The 19,347-nt window shown below is 44.2% G+C and overlaps 1 protein-coding gene across 2 annotated transcripts in view; it reads left to right on the top strand.

The window, feature by feature from the left end:
* Positions 1-371: 371 nt before the first annotated feature.
* Positions 372-19,347, top strand: part of GRAMD1B (GRAM domain containing 1B) — a 185,966-nt gene continuing 166,990 nt past the window's right edge. The window contains exon 1 of one of the 2 annotated variants that reach the window (XM_019487296.2): positions 372-793. Coding sequence is in view for 1 of the 2 variants with exons in the window: in XM_059719664.1 (XP_059575647.1) it covers positions 768-793 (26 nt within the window). In the remaining variant the exon portion in view is untranslated. The remainder of the gene's footprint in view (positions 794-19,347) is intronic. The other variant, XM_059719664.1, reaches the window with a different exon arrangement.

The following is a 19,347-nucleotide window of genomic DNA, read 5'->3' as shown; positions in this document are numbered from 1 at the left end:
GGCATACTTCCTGACCTGTTACATTTTTGCAGCTAATAAGCAAGCCTCTCCTCTCCCCCAAACCAGTCTGGGAAATGAAGCTAATGTAAACATCTGAACCTAACCAGTCCAGGATTGGTTTCAACCAGATCTTCAAACCCCAACCCTGCGTGCTAAATGAATAGGGGATTCAACTCTAGGAGGAATAAGAACCCCTTATTCGGATGCTCTCAGGCTGTGCTCTAAGTTTGCATAACAGAGCTGGTTTTTCTTCTCTTTTTTTTTTTGAAATAGTCTTTGTCTGATTCCTTTAAATCTCACTCTTTTTCTTTTTCTCAGGTTACCGTTCCAAAACCCTCTCCTCCAGGAAAGCTTTCCAGGGAGATGGGCTGAGAGGATGGACTGGGAAGCACGAGAGAATGAATACTCCGTAACACAGAGGAGCTCCTTTCTCCTGCCCTGCAGCCAGCCGAGGGTTAACAAAATGAGCAGCTCTTGTGCAGGCAGAGTATGTACTTGGCAGTGAGGGATGGTCTGTGTTACAGTATGTAAGAGAAGGAGCGGAGGTGCATTCGATTCCTTTCACCAGCTGGCAGGCTGAGCCTAAATCTCAGGATCCAGGGTCTGGTGACAGCCAAGGATCCCCCTCCTCCCTGCCCCAAGCCTCAGTTCTTCCCCTGGATGGGGACCCTCGCCGCTGCACATGGTGGCATTTGACTCCGGTATGCTGCTGTGAGGAGTTTATGTTGGTGGCTTCAACAGGACTTTTCCCCTGACTGTCTGAATGAATGAGTGCCTTTCAGAGCAGAGCCAGGTAAGACTCTCAGCGTTACTTTTCTTTCCTTCTAGCCTGCAACCTAAAGACAGGACGGGCCAAACCCAGCCCGGAGGCAACTCCGCTGCGGTCAGTGGGGTTATTCCCTGGAATTAGATTTTGCCCATTGTCATGAAACCAGGCTACTCTCTCACCAGGTTGGTTTCTTAGCATGAGAAAAGTACATGTCCTGGTGATAATCTCTGATACGGGGTTTGGTTTTCTTTCTGAGCTGTCCATGTGGGGAGTTCTCTTGCCTTATCCACTGTGTTTCTTTACATGGAGCATCAAAGTTACTGCAAGTGAATAGTAAAGCTATTAACATGGACTGTCGAAAAGGCTGTGATGGGAAAGGTCCATTTTGGAGAGGCTGGCTGTGCAGGGTCCGGATGTCTGTTAAAGTCACACTGTTAAAATACCACACCTTGTACAGCAATGCAAGGAGCGTGTGTGTTTACATTGGATGCATAGCATCTTCATAAACAGCATATTTTATAACATGGCATATTCTCTAGAGCTGTTGGAAACTGCAAAACACTTCCTCAAGCCATGTCTGTGTGTGGAAATCAAGCTTTCCTCCTCCATGCCTGTGCCTCTTTTTGGGGGTGTTTTTTGCTTTTCTGTAAACATCAGAGCTTAGCACATAAGACCTGACTTTTTAGCTTGTTCAGTTAAGAATCTGCGTTAGAAATGTTGTGTTTTCCATGGGTTGGGGAACTAAAAGCAGCAAGGAAATAGATGAAGTCTGAACCCTCACATTAGCACTGGCATAAAAAGCTATTAAAATAATACATAACCATCTGGCCACACCTTTCATAGCTAGTTTTGTGCATGCATGTTCAATGGTTTTGTATTAGTGGGTGTGATGAGAGAGAGAAATTAAAACAGATAATTATTATGCACTTAGTATATTTTATATCACATGGGATTTACTTAACATTGCAGCTGAACACAGTTGCCAAACCTCTTGCCAGAGCCCTGACACAGGCAATTAAATGAGTTAGGAAAGGATCTGATGGCACATTCGTTACTTTGTGTGCATGATAAAAATTTACAGAAGCCTAATTTTACTAACACTGACACCTTGGTAAGGGGCCAACTAGTCCAGAAAGAAAAAGGTTGGAAATTCTCCAAAATCCCAAAGCGTGCTTGTCGAAGTGAGTGGAAATGTAATGTTTTTGGCAAAAATCTCAAAGTTGAATTGGGGGAGCACGAGGGAAGAAATTCAGACTTTTTTTTAAAACCCAGCTTATAGAGACAATCCAAAGACTTGAACATTTTTTTAATTTCTATGAAAACTTTCATTAAAAATTCAGATGCACTAAGGGAGAGCGGAGGAGCACGTTGATGAAGTCTTCGTGCAGTTTCCTCCCCATTTTGACTTCTTCTCTTTCTAGAGCTTCCATTCACTCTACAACAGCAGGAATTCAAACCCGACTCCTGATTTATAAAAGCTGTGGTCATCCAATCAGTGAAGGGAGATTTGCCGCATGACTTCTGACCAACTGCAGCTAGCCGACTCCTCTCCTAGCTCACAGATCAAATATTTGCCCCAAACAGCAAATAATCTGTAGAGTGTGCGGTTTCCTTGTTTTTTTTTCTTTTAAAAAGCAAACAATCAAAGAAGCTGCCAGAATAAACAGAAAATAAAACTTCGTAACATAGATGTAAGGAAATCGTGACTGCAGCGCTATCATGTTCTGCTTGTTGACCTTTCCCAATCAGGAAAAGAGGCTAAACCCATCAGGTAGATGTTGAGCAGATAATTGCACAGCGAATCTCTTTTAGATACAGTGTCGTAAGAGGATGGCTGTTCAGATCTGGATCCCATTTTATGAAGCCATTGGTTTTGGTGAGTGTTGATAAATAGCTGGATAAAACCGGACTTTATGGTTTTGGTTTACAAGCTCAGGAGTAGGCCTGGAGGGTCCCATTCAGTGTTTATTTCTTTCCCCCCTAGCCGTAAAGTGCAAGAAGGAGCATTTGGTGGTTTCATTTTTTGACCCAGATGTAGGACTAACCTGCTATTTCCTTGGCAGCATTGATTTCTTCTATAAATATAGACAATTCTCCATCATTCAACTTAGCTTGCTATTTCAGTCTGTTCCCGGCAGCCGAGGGGTCAGATAAGGGCCAAAGGCTCTAAATTGGCAGGTAAGAGACCCCAGCAAGGGAAACACATCATGGATGGCCCCTAAATGGACATGTATGCATCACGGAAGTGCCTTATTTAGCTTCATTACAGTGCATGTGAGATCCCAATCCTTGGATCCTAATGCTAGCGTGACTGAAGCAGTAGCTCCCTGGTTGTGTCGTGTGCTGTGCCCAGCTGCCTGGCGCTATGGAGCTGAATCGTTCCTTGTGTCCCTTGCTAACTCTCACAAGCCAACTGCTGCATATACTTCCCAGACGAATTTCCACGTAAGCAATGGCAGTAGCTGCCATTGTTGTTACAGCTGCCAATGCATGGCTGCGTCCTAGGCTCTTGAAGGCAGAGGAGGTGCTCTGAATAATTCATGAAAGGGTGGGGAATTATTCATAAGTCATTCCCCTACAAAGAGGGAATCCTGGCTGTGGAAAGCTGGGAGGGTTCCTACTTTAGTTCACAGCACAGATGCTAGGAGCAACATGCCCACCCACATCGTGGCTAGCCAGCCTCCCAGCTGCTGAGCAAGGAGTGTGCGCGTGCACATCTCTGGGGGACGTTGGGTCGTTAGGCTAAGAAGAGATACGGAAAGTATGTACAGCAGCAACGAGCCGAGGTGGGCAAACGTGGCAAAAATGCTTCCTAGAAATAACTCTGTGACCAATTGCAAAACCTGAATACCCTCAAGAAGCTCGGAGCTAACAGGTAGCTGTAGAAAGTCACCCTTGTGAACAGCCACAGGGCAGACAGAGCATTATTCAAACAGGGGAAAAAAGCAAGCATCATCCAACATTTGCTTCTTTTTTTTTTTTTTTTTGCCTACATCTCTAGTGTCCAAAGAAAATTGAAGAAACTCAGTTAGAGGTTGAAACCTATAATAGGTATGGACATACTTAAATCATGCTAAGACAAAGGGTTTTTACAGCCTGCGTGTCATGTGCGGAGCTGATTTTTTGTAGGCATTTTCTGATGGTCCTGTCCCTCAGCTAGTACTAAAGGATGGGAGAGTCACAAAATTGGTGGAGAGGCCCTGGTGGGGGGAGGTGGGATAAGGGGGCAACCACCATCTTGTCTACTGCCCTTCATGCCCCACTACCAGCTGGTGCTTTCCGCTCCTGGCAGCATCTGGGGAGCCAGCATTTAATTTTTATTAAATTTTTGTTGTTGTTGTTGATTTTTGTGGGTTAAGTAGGTCCCTAATAATAGGTTGTCTCAGTCTTGGTCAAAAATGAGGTACTTGACTACACCTGGAAGGCTGCATATGACCTAATTCATTGGCATAGGGTGACATTTTATAGGAAAGTCCCATTTATAAATCACAAAGGGTTAATTGTTTACTTTTGACCATTAGCTGTAAATCAGCATTTAGCAGACGTGGTGTAGTTAGGTATGAACGTATCGGTGGAAGGAACAACATTTAAAGCTGTGTCTACGTCCAAACCACTGAATCTGTCCGAATCTATTTCGGAGGGTTCTGTATCAATTTGGAGAGATTAAAGCGTCCTCTGATTCGATTCGGATTCGGAGATTCAGCCACCGAAATGGACCAAATCTCCGCCTAATCGAATCGGGGACCGAAGCTTCGTGCAGCCCTAATGATTATGAATAACCTGTTAGACTCTTTTTAGCTGTAACAATTGTTAAACAATTTAGTAAAACATCTATAGATGATACATCAACTTTTGTAGGAATTATTCATAAATATGCCATTACTATAAATTGCAAAGGTGTGCTTTTTTTCCACTACTCCTGTGAACAGGGTCTTTTAGCCAAGCTGCTGTGTTGTCTGCTCTTCAGCTGAATATTGATTTAGATGGTAGAACCAAGCTGTACTGTAAGATATGCTGGGATTTGGGGGTCTTAGTTAAAAAGGTTGTTAAATACATTTTAGCATAAGCACGAAGATAAAACCGCCACAGTGAAAGACCAGGATAAATAGGTGCTTACCCTTGGAGATCATCATTATAGACGTGCATAATATGATCTGTTTGTACTCTTTGAATAAAAAGAGCTCCAAGTGAAATATCCAACACTGTTACTCTTCCTTGTATGTTCCCGTACCGTGGAGGGGTTCCATGAGACATACGGGAATATATACTTACACGTCTCATATGTACCCTTCCTTTGGACCCCCATTGCACTCCTTGGTCTCCATTCCACAGGTTGCAGATTGCATGTGCACCCCCCTGTCCTGCGCTCATCTCGTGTTACTTTAAAAATCTCATGTCATGTTACTTTAAAATTCTCTAAACTCAATACCAAAATGTTTAAAAATCCTGAGATCTCTTGAGTGCATTTCACAAGTATACATTGTCCTCTCATGCATCTTTATGCTCTTTCTATATATGTTGCACTTTCCCCTAGTCAAGTCATATAACAGTGAGCATCCCACTGCTCTGTTGATGTCTTATCAATCCTTTTATTCCAAACTTCTCCTAGCAGGGAATTATGCTGTTCATTAGTCAACATCCTCCCCTTAAAGTGGAAAAGGGCCTCAGAGTGAAAACGTTGTTTGTGGAGAACTTAGAGAGGGTCCAGAGGCCAGGGACAAAGATGATAAAGGGCTTGGAAAACAAGTCCTACAAGGAGAGGCTGAAGGAGCTAGGCATGTTCAGCTTGTAGAAAAAGCATTAAGAAGGGACACGATAGCAGTCTTCAAATTCTTGAAGGGATGCCATAAAGAAGAGGGAAAACACTTTTTCTGTCTTGCTGCAGACAGTAGGATATGGACCAATGGCATGAAGTTGCAGCAAAAGAGGTTTTATTGGTTATCAGGAAAATGTTCTTCACTTTCTTCACTGTTTGAATATGAGGCAGTGGAATAAACTCCCTAGGGAGGTTGTGAGCTCTCTATCACTGGAGGTGTTCAAGAAGAGGTTGGACAGCCACTGGTCAGAAATGACCTAGGAGTAGTTATGACTGCAGCCAAGGCTAGGAATTTGGACTGGGCTGGACTGGGCTTCTGCTGGGACTTAAAACCAGAGGTTCCTGGTTAGAGGGTCTTGCCCCTCTTCTCAGTGTCAGACCGATCACTATATTTGGGGTCAGGAAGGAATTTTACCCCATGGTCAGACTGGTATGGACTGTGAGGGGTTTTGCCTTCATATAGTGGGGGTGTGGGCATCTTCCTGAGATCTCTTGAGTGCGTATTACCAACCTTTTATAAAAGCAGGATGTTGGCCACCGTGGTCCCCCCTGCTTTACCTGTGGCATGTTAGGGTATTTTGTCTTGTGCTGTGTCATGGTTGATGGCATAGTTTTACAAAGAGATTAGATTATGGATTTATATAAAATGGTTTGGATAGGGATGATCCTGCATTGGGTCGGGGGCGGGACTATGTGATCTACGGACATCCCTTCCAGTCCTATTTCTCTATGATTTGCAATCATTTTAATGTTATTTGGAGACAGATTAGGGAAGGCAGATAGTTCACGTCCTCTCTCCTATGCTCCTGCAACCCAAACTGACTATATATTTTTAAGAAATGTCTCTGTCCTGGAGTCTCTAAGACCAGTGACTCTCTTTTAGTAATGAAAGTAGTTAGCCGTGTTAGTCTGAAGTCTGGCAGAAAGTAGGGCAGGCTGACACCTTCAAAACTAGCTGGTTCAGAGAGACTTGAGCTTGCATAGGTAGCAAGCAATTTCATCACGTGCTCCATCCATTCCTTGTATCTGATGAAGTAGGTTGTTGCCTATGAAAGCTCATGCCTTTCTGAACCAGGCAGTCTCTAAGTGCCACCCTGCCCTACCTTCTGCTTCTCAGTAGGGAAGCCAAATCACACTTCAAGCAACCCAAACTGGTTAAGAGTCAAGGTAGGAAACTGGCTACTCTACATGATTGGTGCTTTATTTGCTGAGCCCATCTGCTGCATTTCATTGCACTTCATATTTTAGATTAACCCAAAACTAAGTGTGTCTTTAGCGTTGCAGCATGTGCAATCAGTGAGAGTCTTGCTGTGTTCTGTACTCGATGCAGGAGGTGGTATCACTTTTTTACATGATGCACTATGATCCCAAGGTTCACTTAAAGGTATAATTAATTACATGTCATGTGAAAGGAAAGATCTGATATTAGGGAAGGAGCTTAGGACACTGAAGACCAAGGTATGAATCCCTGTGGTGCCACAGGCTTCCTGTGTGACCTTAGGCATCAGAGTACCTTTTAATATATGCCCATCTCTAAACTCAATAGCAAGATCTTTAAAAATCTTGCCCATCATATCCCTGGACTTCAATTCCACCTATAAAACAAGAATAATGGCACTCCATACTTTGCAGGGCTATTGTGAGGGTAAATGCATCAAAGATTATGGGTGCTTATGGACAGCAGGCACACTAGTACAGTATCTTAAATGGGTAACTGGTAGTCTGGGATGCTTTTTTTCCTCAAAGACCCATGACTAGCCTATGTTCCCTGCCAGGTACACCCCCTGTCTCCTGGGCATTTTGACTTGAGTGTCTCCTTTCCTCCTCTTCTAGCAATGCAGGTCTCTTATATCTCTTGTGGAAACTTTAAGATCACCAGTGGCTGATATTAGCTTGTTTGTTTGGTGCTGATACCGCCTCCTTTTTTTTTTTTGTCTAGCTGCTATGCCACTCTGCTCACTGTGCTTTGGATTGAAGGCTCTGTGTGCAGTACAGTGGCAGGGCAAAATCATTTCACCCACGCAGGATATGACAGTTCAGTGCATTGTCCTTTCATTCTCTCACCCGGTGCACGACCATTATTGTTCCTGCTTTATAGCTGCCAGCCTTGCACCCCAGTAGTTCAGTGTCTAATTATTTGTCCGCATCATAGTACATCACAGTTACACCACATTACTGTAACTCAGTCGCATTGCACTTCCACATTGTAGATAGCCACTGCAGTGTAGCATTTCCCCATCATTTGCTACCACACTGTTGATAATCATTATTGGATATTGCTGTCTCCCTATCATTCACTCACCCCACAGACAGTATATTATTCCCTGAACTGTTCGACAGCACTATTGCATATTTGATTCCTCTTGATCCCTGACATTTTCATTATTGTCAACCTAAAACTCTTCACTTCTATTTCCAGACCCTCAGACTGTCCTGTTTTCCTCTCTTCTTCTTTCATAGTGCCTTTGCAGCTTAGCGGGATTCAAAGCAAGGGTGATGACAGCACTTACTGCTTTAAAAGCGAGAGTAAGAGGCTCATGAGTTTTGGGAAGGAGGATGCTCTGCCTCTGCATATACTGTGCCACACTGTCTTTTAAAGCACTTTTTTAAAGCCACTGATGGAGACAGGATTTAGGATGAGACAGGCCATTGATCTGATCCAGCTAGATAATTCTTATGGGTCCCACTATATCAGGCGCCTAGGATGGGTAGTCTTCAATATAACACACGCTCCTGGATTTGGAATATCCTGTTGTTCCTTTTCTCTTCTTTTTCTTCTTCCTTGCCCTGGGGGTGGGCTGGGTCACTGTGCTGCTCGTTCCCCATACACGCTGCACAAAAGGGATCGGAAATGCCATCGAGACGTGCATCGGAGGTGATGTTGACCGTCTTCCAGCCCTGTACAATCTGAGGGAGAAGCTAATGCAAAAGAACAAGCTGTCGTCTCTCCTCGTGGTGCGACACTCATCATTGTGACACATGACACAGTAAAAAGGCCAGAGACCCACTAGCTGAGAGAACCTTACTGCCCTTTTACCCCGTAAGCAAGGCAGGAGCATGGTCCCGCAGGAACACTCCCAACACAACCTGACAGGCTCAGTTTTCAAGCTAATTGCATAAAATGTGAGACAGAACATGCATGGAAGGAAGACCGGCGTCTTCCCGAACACCACGAATCTGTCTTCTCAAACTGAACCATCCAGGTGGCTAGGGACTCAGCGTAACTGGGCTCATCGGAGAGACACTTGCCGTTGGTGGACTGAGCCCAGCTGGGTGGGGAAGTTAAACCAAAGGTGCTGTGTTCACACCGTGATACCGATGAAGTGTGAGAGATCTGACTAGCTTTCCCCCATCCCACACACACATTTCCATTGCTAACTAGGTCACTGACAGTAACCAGGCTTGCAGCTTGCAGACCAGACCATCATAGTTTTAACCACATGCATTTTCCATTCCCATTTCCCTTTCCGAAATGGGTGGCACCTCTTTTAAGCCCCTTTTATCTGAACAGCTGCAGCAGGGTCATGTTATGGAAAAAACTAAAATATGGGCAGCTTCAAATGATAGCACGGAGACTCTCTCCTGGAACTGTTTGTTGGTGGCTTTTTATTAGCTCTGTGGTGGAGAGGCAGGAAATGAAAAGTGCCCTCAAACATGTGCCGATAACATGCTTGAAAACATACAATTCATCAGTGAGTGGTTTTGGAATATTGCTCTGATTCACAGAAACAGCGCAAAGTCCAGCAAATGGCCCGCAGGTCAGCTGAGGCTGACTCCAAGGAGAAGCTTTGCTTTTCTCTCACTGAAATAATTCTTGATCTTTCTTCATCTGTGTCCCAAGTAAATGCAGGCAGGGGCACTGCTGAAACAGCAGAGAGAGAGGGAGAACGGATTGAAGGGTGCAGGAAGAAGTTGGGAAAGAAAAGGCGAGAACGAAGTGATGGAGGGAGATGAAAAGAATAGTTACTTAGTTAGTAAAAACTATTCTGTTATTACTAACTAGTTACTTTCATGGCTTGTGGTTCAGGGCAGGAACCTTTTGTTTTTTTGTTTTGTACTTATAGTTTTCATCCAGAGGATCTTGGTTCATAACTGGAGTTCCAGGAACTACCACAATGCAAATAATACTTGCAAATGACACAGAAGAAGATAAAGACAGGTAGTCATGCAAGAGAAATAGGATTTGTGAAAAGAAAGGACCATGAAAACAGTGCATGAGGTGGAAGATGATGACCTTGGTTTTAGATGCCTTGGGAGCTGTTTTTTTTCCCTTCCCCCTTGCATCTTGTGCCATAAGTGTTAATAGCTGAGATTAAGCGAGCTGCTGCCGTAACAGACACAGAACTGTGTTATCTTCATGCTGTGTCTCATTTAAATGGGCAAGCATGTTCACTAAACATAGCTGGATCTATTTTTACATATTTGCAAAACTTAATTTGAACAAGTGACCTTGCATAAAAGCTGCTTCATCAAGATTTCACTAAGAGCAGCCCGTGGAGCCAAGGTTAGCATGACAAAGAGTGCTGGGAGAGCAGATTTCAATATAATGGGTAGTCCCTCAAGCCTCCTACCATACGTGTGCACACCTCTTAATAAGGTTTTTAAACATATCACATCCTGAAAAGGGCTGGATTGTAGAGGGTAAGCATCTGCTGACTTCTGGGGTTGCTTAACTCATGCCCCCTTTTCAGGCAGCCCAAACTGGCTTTGCCTCAGAGCCTGTTTACATGTAGAAGATGACACTTTATTTCAGAATTAAAGACATCCCCACATGAGGTTATTTAAGGGAGGGGCCTTACACTTTGAGTTCACACCCTGCCTTCATCTCAGTTAATGTGCAAATGTAGATAAACTCTGAGGTTTCTGGTCTGGGTGGGTCCAAGGCATCTGTATGTCATACAGCATCCACCAGCTTTGCTTCAATGGAGACTGCATGCCTATTTTGAAAGACATCCCTAGGTTTTGGGAGGTAAGGATTTGATCGGGAACTCTTGGCATCTATGCATGCAGTATGTTTAAGATGCAAATACTGCATTTCCAACCATTCCTGTGACATCCCCAATTTTATTTTGGTTGTATTTGCTATCCATAGAGCTACTGCCAAGATATTTATGTACTTCAATTGCATGACGGCTCTGTGCTTGGCAATTTTGCATGCTGTTTTGTGTGGCATATACCTGGGGCAATTGTGCACAGCTAATCTTTTTATGAAGGAGCAGGTAAGCCTTTGCCATGTGTATAGTCAAGGCTTCTCTGTACTGCAGGTAGAATAGCTTTGTGGTATTGCATGGGGAGGTTGACATCATGACACCTGGTGTATCAACTGTAGAATAACTGGACGTATTTTGTGTAGAGCTCAAATAAAGTCCCTGCTGATGCATGACAGGGCTGAAGAACTGCTAAGGTGAAGATCAGCAGCAGTTTGGGCACATCATTATCTTCACCTTCGAGGCCCAGATACAATAAAGAACAATATCAGCGGTGCTATAAATAGAAGCTCTGTGCCCAGCAAATGGATACTGCAGAAAAAGAAAAAAATAGGCTTCCTCCCTGGATGGCTCAGAATTTAGAGACTGTTTTTTTCCCCCGTCAGTGTCTACAAGGGGGGTCTAAAATACTGGCACGCACTGAAAGAAATTCAAGCAAGTGATGCAGACCAAATGTGCAAATGTAGTGCACAGAAATTTGAGTAAATAGAGGATTTACAGGCAAACAGAAAGAGAAGGCAGCCAAATCTATTTTTATCACCTGGCTTGAGAGTGTGTATCTGCTGCCTGTTCCCTTCCTCCACTCAGTATCAGTTTCAGTCCTGTTAGCTGCCCTGGCTTTGAAGTCAAAGAGCCTTTCATCCTGCTTTGAAGAATTTCCACTTTTCTGCTACGTTGGCCTGCTAGGTTTAAAGCCATTTAGAGTTCATTAGTTTCAGGCCTGCAAACTTGATTCCAGGGAAAAAATAGCCAGAGGCCCTGTTAGAGTTAGTCTTGATTAGCAGTTGCCTTTGTGCACCTTGTGTCTGATGATCTCAAAGCACTTGACAGAGATTGATGAGTACTATTCCTGTTTTATAGGTGAGGGAATTGATATACAGTGAGATCAAATGATTTGCCCGATGCCAGACTCTCAATGGCAGAACTGGGAAGAGAACTCAAGAATCCTTTTTCCCCCACCCCAACTTCTCTGCTCTATTAGACCATCTCAGTAAACTAATTCTGTTACTACAGCTCCCAATAGCTTTCCATCTTTCATGTTCTTGGGGGATTGTTACCCCATTTTTGTGGCATTCAAAGGTTTGAATAATTGGAACAGAATTGCTGAATTTTTTGAGGCTCCTGTGTTGATTGCTAACTTCAACACCACCTCTGCTTCTTCAAAGCAAAAAAAGGCTAGTGGTAGTAGTTACGTTTTCTGTCTGTAATGTGTGCACTCTCCTTTATGCACTCTCTCAGGTTAAAGTCTCCTGTAGGGTGTAGGAGGTATAGCTTTCAGCTAACTGGTTTTGTTAAAATGTTACATCAAGAGCATACCCAACAAAGCTGGACTTGATTTCTCACTCAGTCCCCAAAGTCCATTTCCTTGTCTCTGTCTCTCTAGTGTACCTCCTCTTTATGGAACCAGACTGCAGAAACAATAGGAGCAACCACCCAATGCATGACGAGTCTTGAACAAAGGCAGAGCCATGTAGTCCAGTGGCTTTCCTGGGAGACTGATATAGCAGAACAAGGACCAGGTCATTGTTTAGGAACTTTTAACTTTGCATTTGCAAAGCAACAAGATGTACAAAAAAGTGCAAAGAAGTGCAAGAAAAGCTCTGGTTGTGTGGCTTTGAGAAAAGACCGAGAGGCAGCTTGAGGTGAAATATTGGCTGAAACATGCTTGAAATGGCAAGCAAAGGTGTTTCCTACAATTTGTTAGACACGTACTATTTTCCAGACTTTGTATATGCAGTAGAAAATGGGATGGGTAGATAGCTGATTCTTTCATCACTTTGTCCTCCCAGCAAAAGCAGTCTGGTAGGCCCCGAACACTGGCTAACTGCTTCGGTCAAAAAACAAAAAAAAAGGGACAATTTTCTTATAATTGAGACCAAGTTGAGTGGTCAGAGCATTTGATCTTTGCATATGAGCTTTGTTCATATACCTGAAAAATGATTCATTTTATACCTGTAAAATTATTTATTTTACACTTGTAAAATGAGTAAAATGAAGCATAGCCTCAGTACATTCCAGGAAAACCAAGAGCCCAGGGCTGCCTATGGACCAGGCTCACGACCACAAGCTGGTATGTATACAGCTGAGCTAGTCAGGGATGTGCAGCAATGGAGGCAGCAGAACTTAACCATAAGGAATGAGAAATTTTCTGTTGTTCTTAGAGAGCTGACCCCAACGTTTTGTTGACCTCACACTTTCAAGCCAGTCTACTCACACGGCAGTGTATTTTGCTAGTAAGCAAGTGTTTTTGTAAGAACATCTAGTCTAATTTGATTCCATAACATCACTGCCTGATAATATGTAACTGATAATTTGCAGCGTATGATCTTGAATTTATCTTGGCACTATATTCATGACACACAGAATAAATAAACAACCTTGAAGAGAGTAAAAAAAAAAAAAAAGAGAGCTGGGGAAGAAGTTGCCAGGGAATGACTGAGAGGGGAGGGGAGGGCCAGATCATTTGATCTAGAAGTGATTGGATTTTCAGCAAGGTAGGGTGCTGACGGACGTGCAGATCCCCACTGTAACTCATGGCACTTTTTGGGAAGCGTCATGAGTTACAGAGTTCCCCTGGACCCAACAGATGTTTTCTGTTGGGTCCATAGGGTTGGGGGATTGAGCTCCAATTTGGAGCAGCTGTGTGTCTACAGCTACTTTCCCTTAGCCGCCTCCCCTCCCCCCCCATCACCCCCCTCCCCAGCTCCAGTGCTGTCTTTACAATGAGAGGAGGGAGCTCTGTCTGGGGTTTGCCCAGCCTGTGCTGGAGGGTGGTGCAGGTGGATTGGAGCCATCCCCCCACTCCATAAATCCCCCCACCTCACCCTCCAGTACAGGCCGGGCAAACCCCAGGTGGAAATCCCTCCCCTCCCTTCTCCTCCTCCCATTCTAAACACAGCATCGGGGATGGGGCTGGGCTGCATCCAACACAAACCTTCCTCCAAACTTAATCTGATCTAAACATTTTTATGGAGGTTCAAATTGTTTGGACATATATTTTTCTCTTCTGTAGTTGTAGCCAGGAATGGAAGCACAGTACTGAAATGCTGGAAGAAAATATGCTCCTGTTGCATTCCTGACCTGATCACATGCAGGAAGGACAGAAAATCTCACAAGAGCTGGAAATCTTGCACAAAGCTGGCTAACCTTTGCAAGATAAATTGATGAGATTTGAAAAATATCCACAACTGTTGGGACACTAGTACTTCAAGCCAAATATATTCCTATTGATTTATCTCTAGATTGTACTCAACATAGCTAGTATCAACTGCAATGCATTGGCTATGCTAGAAGGGCTCATCTCAGCTAAAAATCTTCCTCAGGTAGGGACTTGAAAAGGAGGTAGCATTGCCTCTTGGTAAAGGCAGAGGTTTGGTAAGGTGACATTCGAGGTCTGTTTTTATTAATTAATTCCTCTTGTGTGATTTATTTTATTTATTTATTTTAGCAAAAGCCCTTCACCTCTGCCTCATCTTCTGCATCTGTAAAACAGGGTAACATCCATCTCACAAGCACATAATGGGACTTACTAGTACTTCACAAATGCCTCTAATTTTGAAGCCACTTGGATTGAAGGAGTCTGTAATGTGTAGCATATGGGAATTCGGCTTTACTTTGGTTGAATGCAGAATGGGTTCAGTCCTCTGTGACTTCATGAAACCTTTCCTGGAGTGTTGGCACACAGTGTCATTCCCAGTCCTTCAGCATGGGTTGGTCCTACAGACTTTTTGGTCTTGCATCCTTTCTTCTCCCAGGCCAGAAGCCCAGGTTCAGGAATACCGCTTACCCAGGCACCAGACATCATTTGTCATAACTAATGCAAGTTCTCAAGTGCATTTTAGTGTTCAAGGGACCTGTTCAGTTGAAACAGGACAGAAACATGAGAACAAGTCAGTTTTCAAACAGTGGGGTAGGGACCCTCATGGATACGTATGTAGGCAGCGACGTGTGAGACTGCACATTATCACCAGCATATTATGAGATTCCCAAAGGTTCGATACTCATGTTGAGGTAGCTGCAGCTGTTCTCACAGGTCTTCCTAGGAAAAGACAGACTTAAATCTTAGCAATAGCCATTGGAGCTTGAACCACTGTGACACTCCTGCTTTTCTGAGGCATCTTCTATACAATTGTTTCCGTAGGCATGGTCTAGCGGCTCCCCCAGCAGTGAGTAAATTGAGATGTAAAGGAGTCGGCTTGCCAGGAGTTCGTCAGGGAGTCGCTGGTAGATTTTGTTCCAGTCTGCGAGTCTTCTGGTGCCCTGCTTTCTGCCCCAAGGACTGGGCCCGTTCCTTTCAGTCACCATCATTAACATGAAGTGGAGCCAGCATGCTGTTCACTGAGGAGCTAATGCTCCAATAAAAAAGAGCATGACACGCTGACTCGCTCTCTTATAGACCAGGTCTGTTCCTCCTTCATTCAACCTACTAGTGCCAGGTTAGTTGCATTAAGATAAAGCCAGACGGCTCTTGTTGCACACAGAAATCAAAGCAGCAACCCAGGCAGGCTCACGTCCAATAAAGCAAGGCTTACTGCAAGCTTGCTCCTTACTCAAATTCCTTTTGAATCCCCCGTGTTGATGAAACTTTCCTTGCCTAAGGCGTTTGGACCCAGTGGTCAAAAACCACTGTCGAAAGAGGAGCAGCAGAAATGGAAACGAGAGCTGATCTCATTCACATCATTTGCAGAATTGCTCCCAGTGGCATGATCTCCTGTGCTTTGCCGAGTCCAGCCTTGATTTAAGACTCAAATAATACAGCTTCCACAGCTTCCTGTCAGAAACAATTCCAGCCGGTCTGTTAGGAAACTGCTAAGGAGGGGTCTGACCCTGCTTCAAGGCTGGCGAGCAGGAATCCTAGCCTGGATCTGGATTTAAATGTTGCAGAGAGCCTTGATCTTATTGGAACTGCACCAATCCCTCTCCCTCCCCCAGGTCCGAATGTTATGGCTGAAAACCATTCTTGCAGCATTTCCTCTCCTTTCTTTTCATCCTGTCGCTCCCCGTTTTATCCCCTGCGGGACTCCTTTAAACAATTTTTCTTTGCTTTGTGTTTACATCCTCAGAGTTGTCAGTCTTTCTTTTTTGTTGCTTTCATCTAGCCAACATGTGTGCATTGAAATCTTTTACTCCTTCCTCACTGATCAGTCTCTCTGGCCTCTTGATTTCTTTTTTGTCCTCTCAGGATACTTCCTAAGCTCCAGATCCTTCTGATTGCAAGATGCAACCAGTATTTCACTCTCATAATTATAAGCATCCTTGGTTCATGGCAGGATGTAGAATTAGCAGTCTGCTGAAGAAGCAACTACTCGTTCATTCACTCAAAGGACTTTTAATAACCAATTTCCTTAGGAACACACATGTTGCGGTTTCCACTTGATATCAAAGTTAGCCATTTTTGGCAGTCTTTCTCCAAAACTGGGATCCAGCTCTGTGATCATCCTACCTTGGCTTGGCTTCCAACTTCTAGCCTTTCCTCGACAGGCTAAAAAAAAAAAAAAAAAAAAAATCAATAGAGCATATTAGTCTCCAGTCTGCTCTCCTGCTCTGAACATCTGTGCTTCCTGACTTTTGCCAGAGAGAGTACAGAGATCTATGCTAGCAAAAGAGCAGAGGGAAATGGCTGGGTTACTTTATTTAGCACCAGCACAGACAAACAGTGTAATGATTTCTTTTCCTTTGGTCACAAAGGGAAGGTTAGAGTGAAATCTATCCGGTGCGCGCAGACTTTGCTACCCGGGGATGCTGACAGGGTGATGTTATGAGAGTAGAGAGATGACTTTGTCTGCCAAGCCTCCCCCTCGCAGAGCTGGAAGGCACTTTTTGCATTTCTAAAGAGACGGCACAGTTTATAGTACTGGGGTGTGGAAGAATTGGGCTAGGTCCCAGCTCTGCCACTGACTTGCTGTGTGGCCTTGGGCAAGGCAATGACCTCTCTGCACCTCTATTTGCCCTCCATCAACTTTGTAGACTGTTTCTTTGGGACAAGGCACAGCTACGGCACACGATATGAAGTCCCCCCCGACCTCTATTGTGCCTTCCAGGCACTGCTGTAAGAGAAATAGCTCTGCTCTTGTTGAGCAGATTAATATTCCCATTATAAAGAAAGGAGAAGTCATGGCACAGGGAGGATATGTGACCAGTTTAAGCTCAGATTGCAGCCTGGAATAAAAATACAACCCCCCTTTTCTGCCCTGTGTTTTGTCCACAAGTCTGTCCATCTGTCTATCCATCCTTCTTTCGAGTCAGTCGGATGTTGCAGCACAAAGGAGGTGGATTGTAAGCCCGAGTTCCCTACTGCCGTGTACCGATGTGGTTTTATTGAAATCACTGCACTGACACCCGTTTTCCCACAGAGCTTTCATTTTTGACCCAGTTTCATGTGGCTGTTCGTGACATTGCCTGGTCCTCTTCTGTCCAGTACCTGCACTCCCTCACCATTGCTTTTTCTCATCAGTTATTTCAGAGATGAGGTATTGGAGAGGAAAGGCCAACCTGCATAACGGGCATTGCAATATTTTATTGGGGCAAAGAGGAAGAAGTGTGGGTGGTTGCTAAAAGGAAGACTTCCTGAGATGCTGGCAGGATGGAGTAAGTCCCTTTGGCTGGCACAGCCTTCATAGCCGAGGTAGCTGCTTTTGGGCTAGATCCTCTGCATGCCCGAATTAGCATCGTGCCATTGACTGCATCAGAAGAATGGCAGCTTACACAAGCTGGGGATTTGATTTCTTCCCAGAAACTCTGTATGTGAATGTTTCGGGTCCATAACTTCAAGGACTCAGCTGCCCCAGCTGAGAACAATGGGAAACCTCAGGAGCACGTGGAAAGCAAAGGGGGCTGCTGGACCCTTGGGAAAATCTGGCCGCTTCTTTTTGACGTGCAGAGGGAGCCGAGGCCTTTGAAAAATGTGGCTTCAGTTATGGGAAGCAAGGAGCTTTTGAAGCTCTGGCTTGGCAGATTCGAGGCACCATGTTGTAGTTATTACATAGGAGCCTTCACAGCATCCCACAGCAGCTGCTTTGTGCTCCACGCCTGTTAAAAGCCAACTGATTTGACTAAAGGGCAGATTTTGAAACCAGTGGTTTAATATTGTTTAATATCCTGAGGTGCTGAAATGAAAAGAAGGAAAACATTTGCTCTTGGGTTAGCTTGTCATTCCTTTTGGCGGTGTTTCCTTATTTTTTTTTTTTAAATATATTTTTAAAAAAAATTTCTGTCAGTTGTTACAGCAAAAGCCTAAATGAAATTATCCTGGCTGATAATTTAAATGTCAAATGTAATTATTGCTGAAACAATCTGTTTACTAGTGCCCTGCCGGAGCCTGGAGATGCTGCTTCATCCTCTGATGAGAATGGGAGTTTAGGTGAAGTCACTTGAGGCCAACGCGCATAAGCTCTGCTTGTCAGGGCAGCAACATTTTATCCCATTTAATTTAGTCTTTACTTAAACATTAATCATTTAAGTGAATGGGAAGGTGGCAACAAAGTTACCAGGACTGAATGGGTCCAATTTACGCTCACTTTAGGGTTACCCCAGTAAGTATCTCAGTGTTGTCTGGTTTCTACAGCCAAAGTCTAGGGGTCAAAACTCCTGGGTTTTGTCCTCTGCTCTGGTACCATGACTGCTTGAGCAACTATGGGCAAGTCAGCTGAGCTTTCTCTGCTACAGTTCGGGGAGCGCTCGAAAGCCTAGGAACTGGATTGAGACTCACGAAATGTAGGACGTCTTTACACGTGCTCTGGAGGTGGGGTTGGGAGCACTTTAATTAAAGCAGCTCTTGGGAGCCGCTTTAATTAATTAAAGCACCTGCAATATTTTGTGTATTCAGCATCCTGCATTTCTAAATGGTGGCGGGGGAGCTTTAACTAAAGCTCCTTCAATGAGCTGTAGTCAAAATGAACCCGTTGCCATTTTGAAGCACAGGGATGGTGAATACATGACATGCCAAGGCTGTTGGAGCGTGCTAATTAGCACGCTCCAACAGACTTGATAAATTGAGTCTGCTCCGCATTGGAGCAGGTGTCTCACACATTTACAGGCAGCCATAGTGCTCTGCCAGATCACTCCCCCTGCGACCTGTTAAAAATTGTACCCTCTGGCCTATCAATTTTCAGTGAGCCTTAGCCTCTCAGTCACTTTTGAAAATGGGTCTTCCTCAGCTCTTGAAAAATTTCCCTAAAATGGGTCTGCCTCAGTTGCCATATATAAATGGAGATGATGTTCACACTTCTGCACTCCCACCTTTTGTAAAACATACCCATTTGGATTGTAAGGTCAAGGCAGATATGGTCTCTTGCAATGAGTATGTCCAGTGCCTTGTACAGTGGGGTTTCAATCTCAGCAAAAGCATCTAGCATCTACTGCTGCTACTGCTCAGAATTTAATGTAGCCAGATTTAGGAATAGGACTGACACCAAAGTGATGGTCCTAAACCAAACCCCCCAAATTCGAGCAGCCTCAGACTTTCTAGGAATGTTAAGATCCAGATTTGAACTTGTTTATTCAGAATGTATTTCCAATAAAGATAATTCAGTAGGGGTTATTCTTTGGTTAGCTCA

This window comes from Alligator mississippiensis, chromosome 16 (genome assembly GCF_030867095.1).
Source record: "Alligator mississippiensis isolate rAllMis1 chromosome 16, rAllMis1, whole genome shotgun sequence".
NCBI lineage: Eukaryota > Metazoa > Chordata > Crocodylia > Alligatoridae > Alligator > Alligator mississippiensis.
This window is presented reverse-complemented; position numbering and strand designations above follow the sequence as displayed.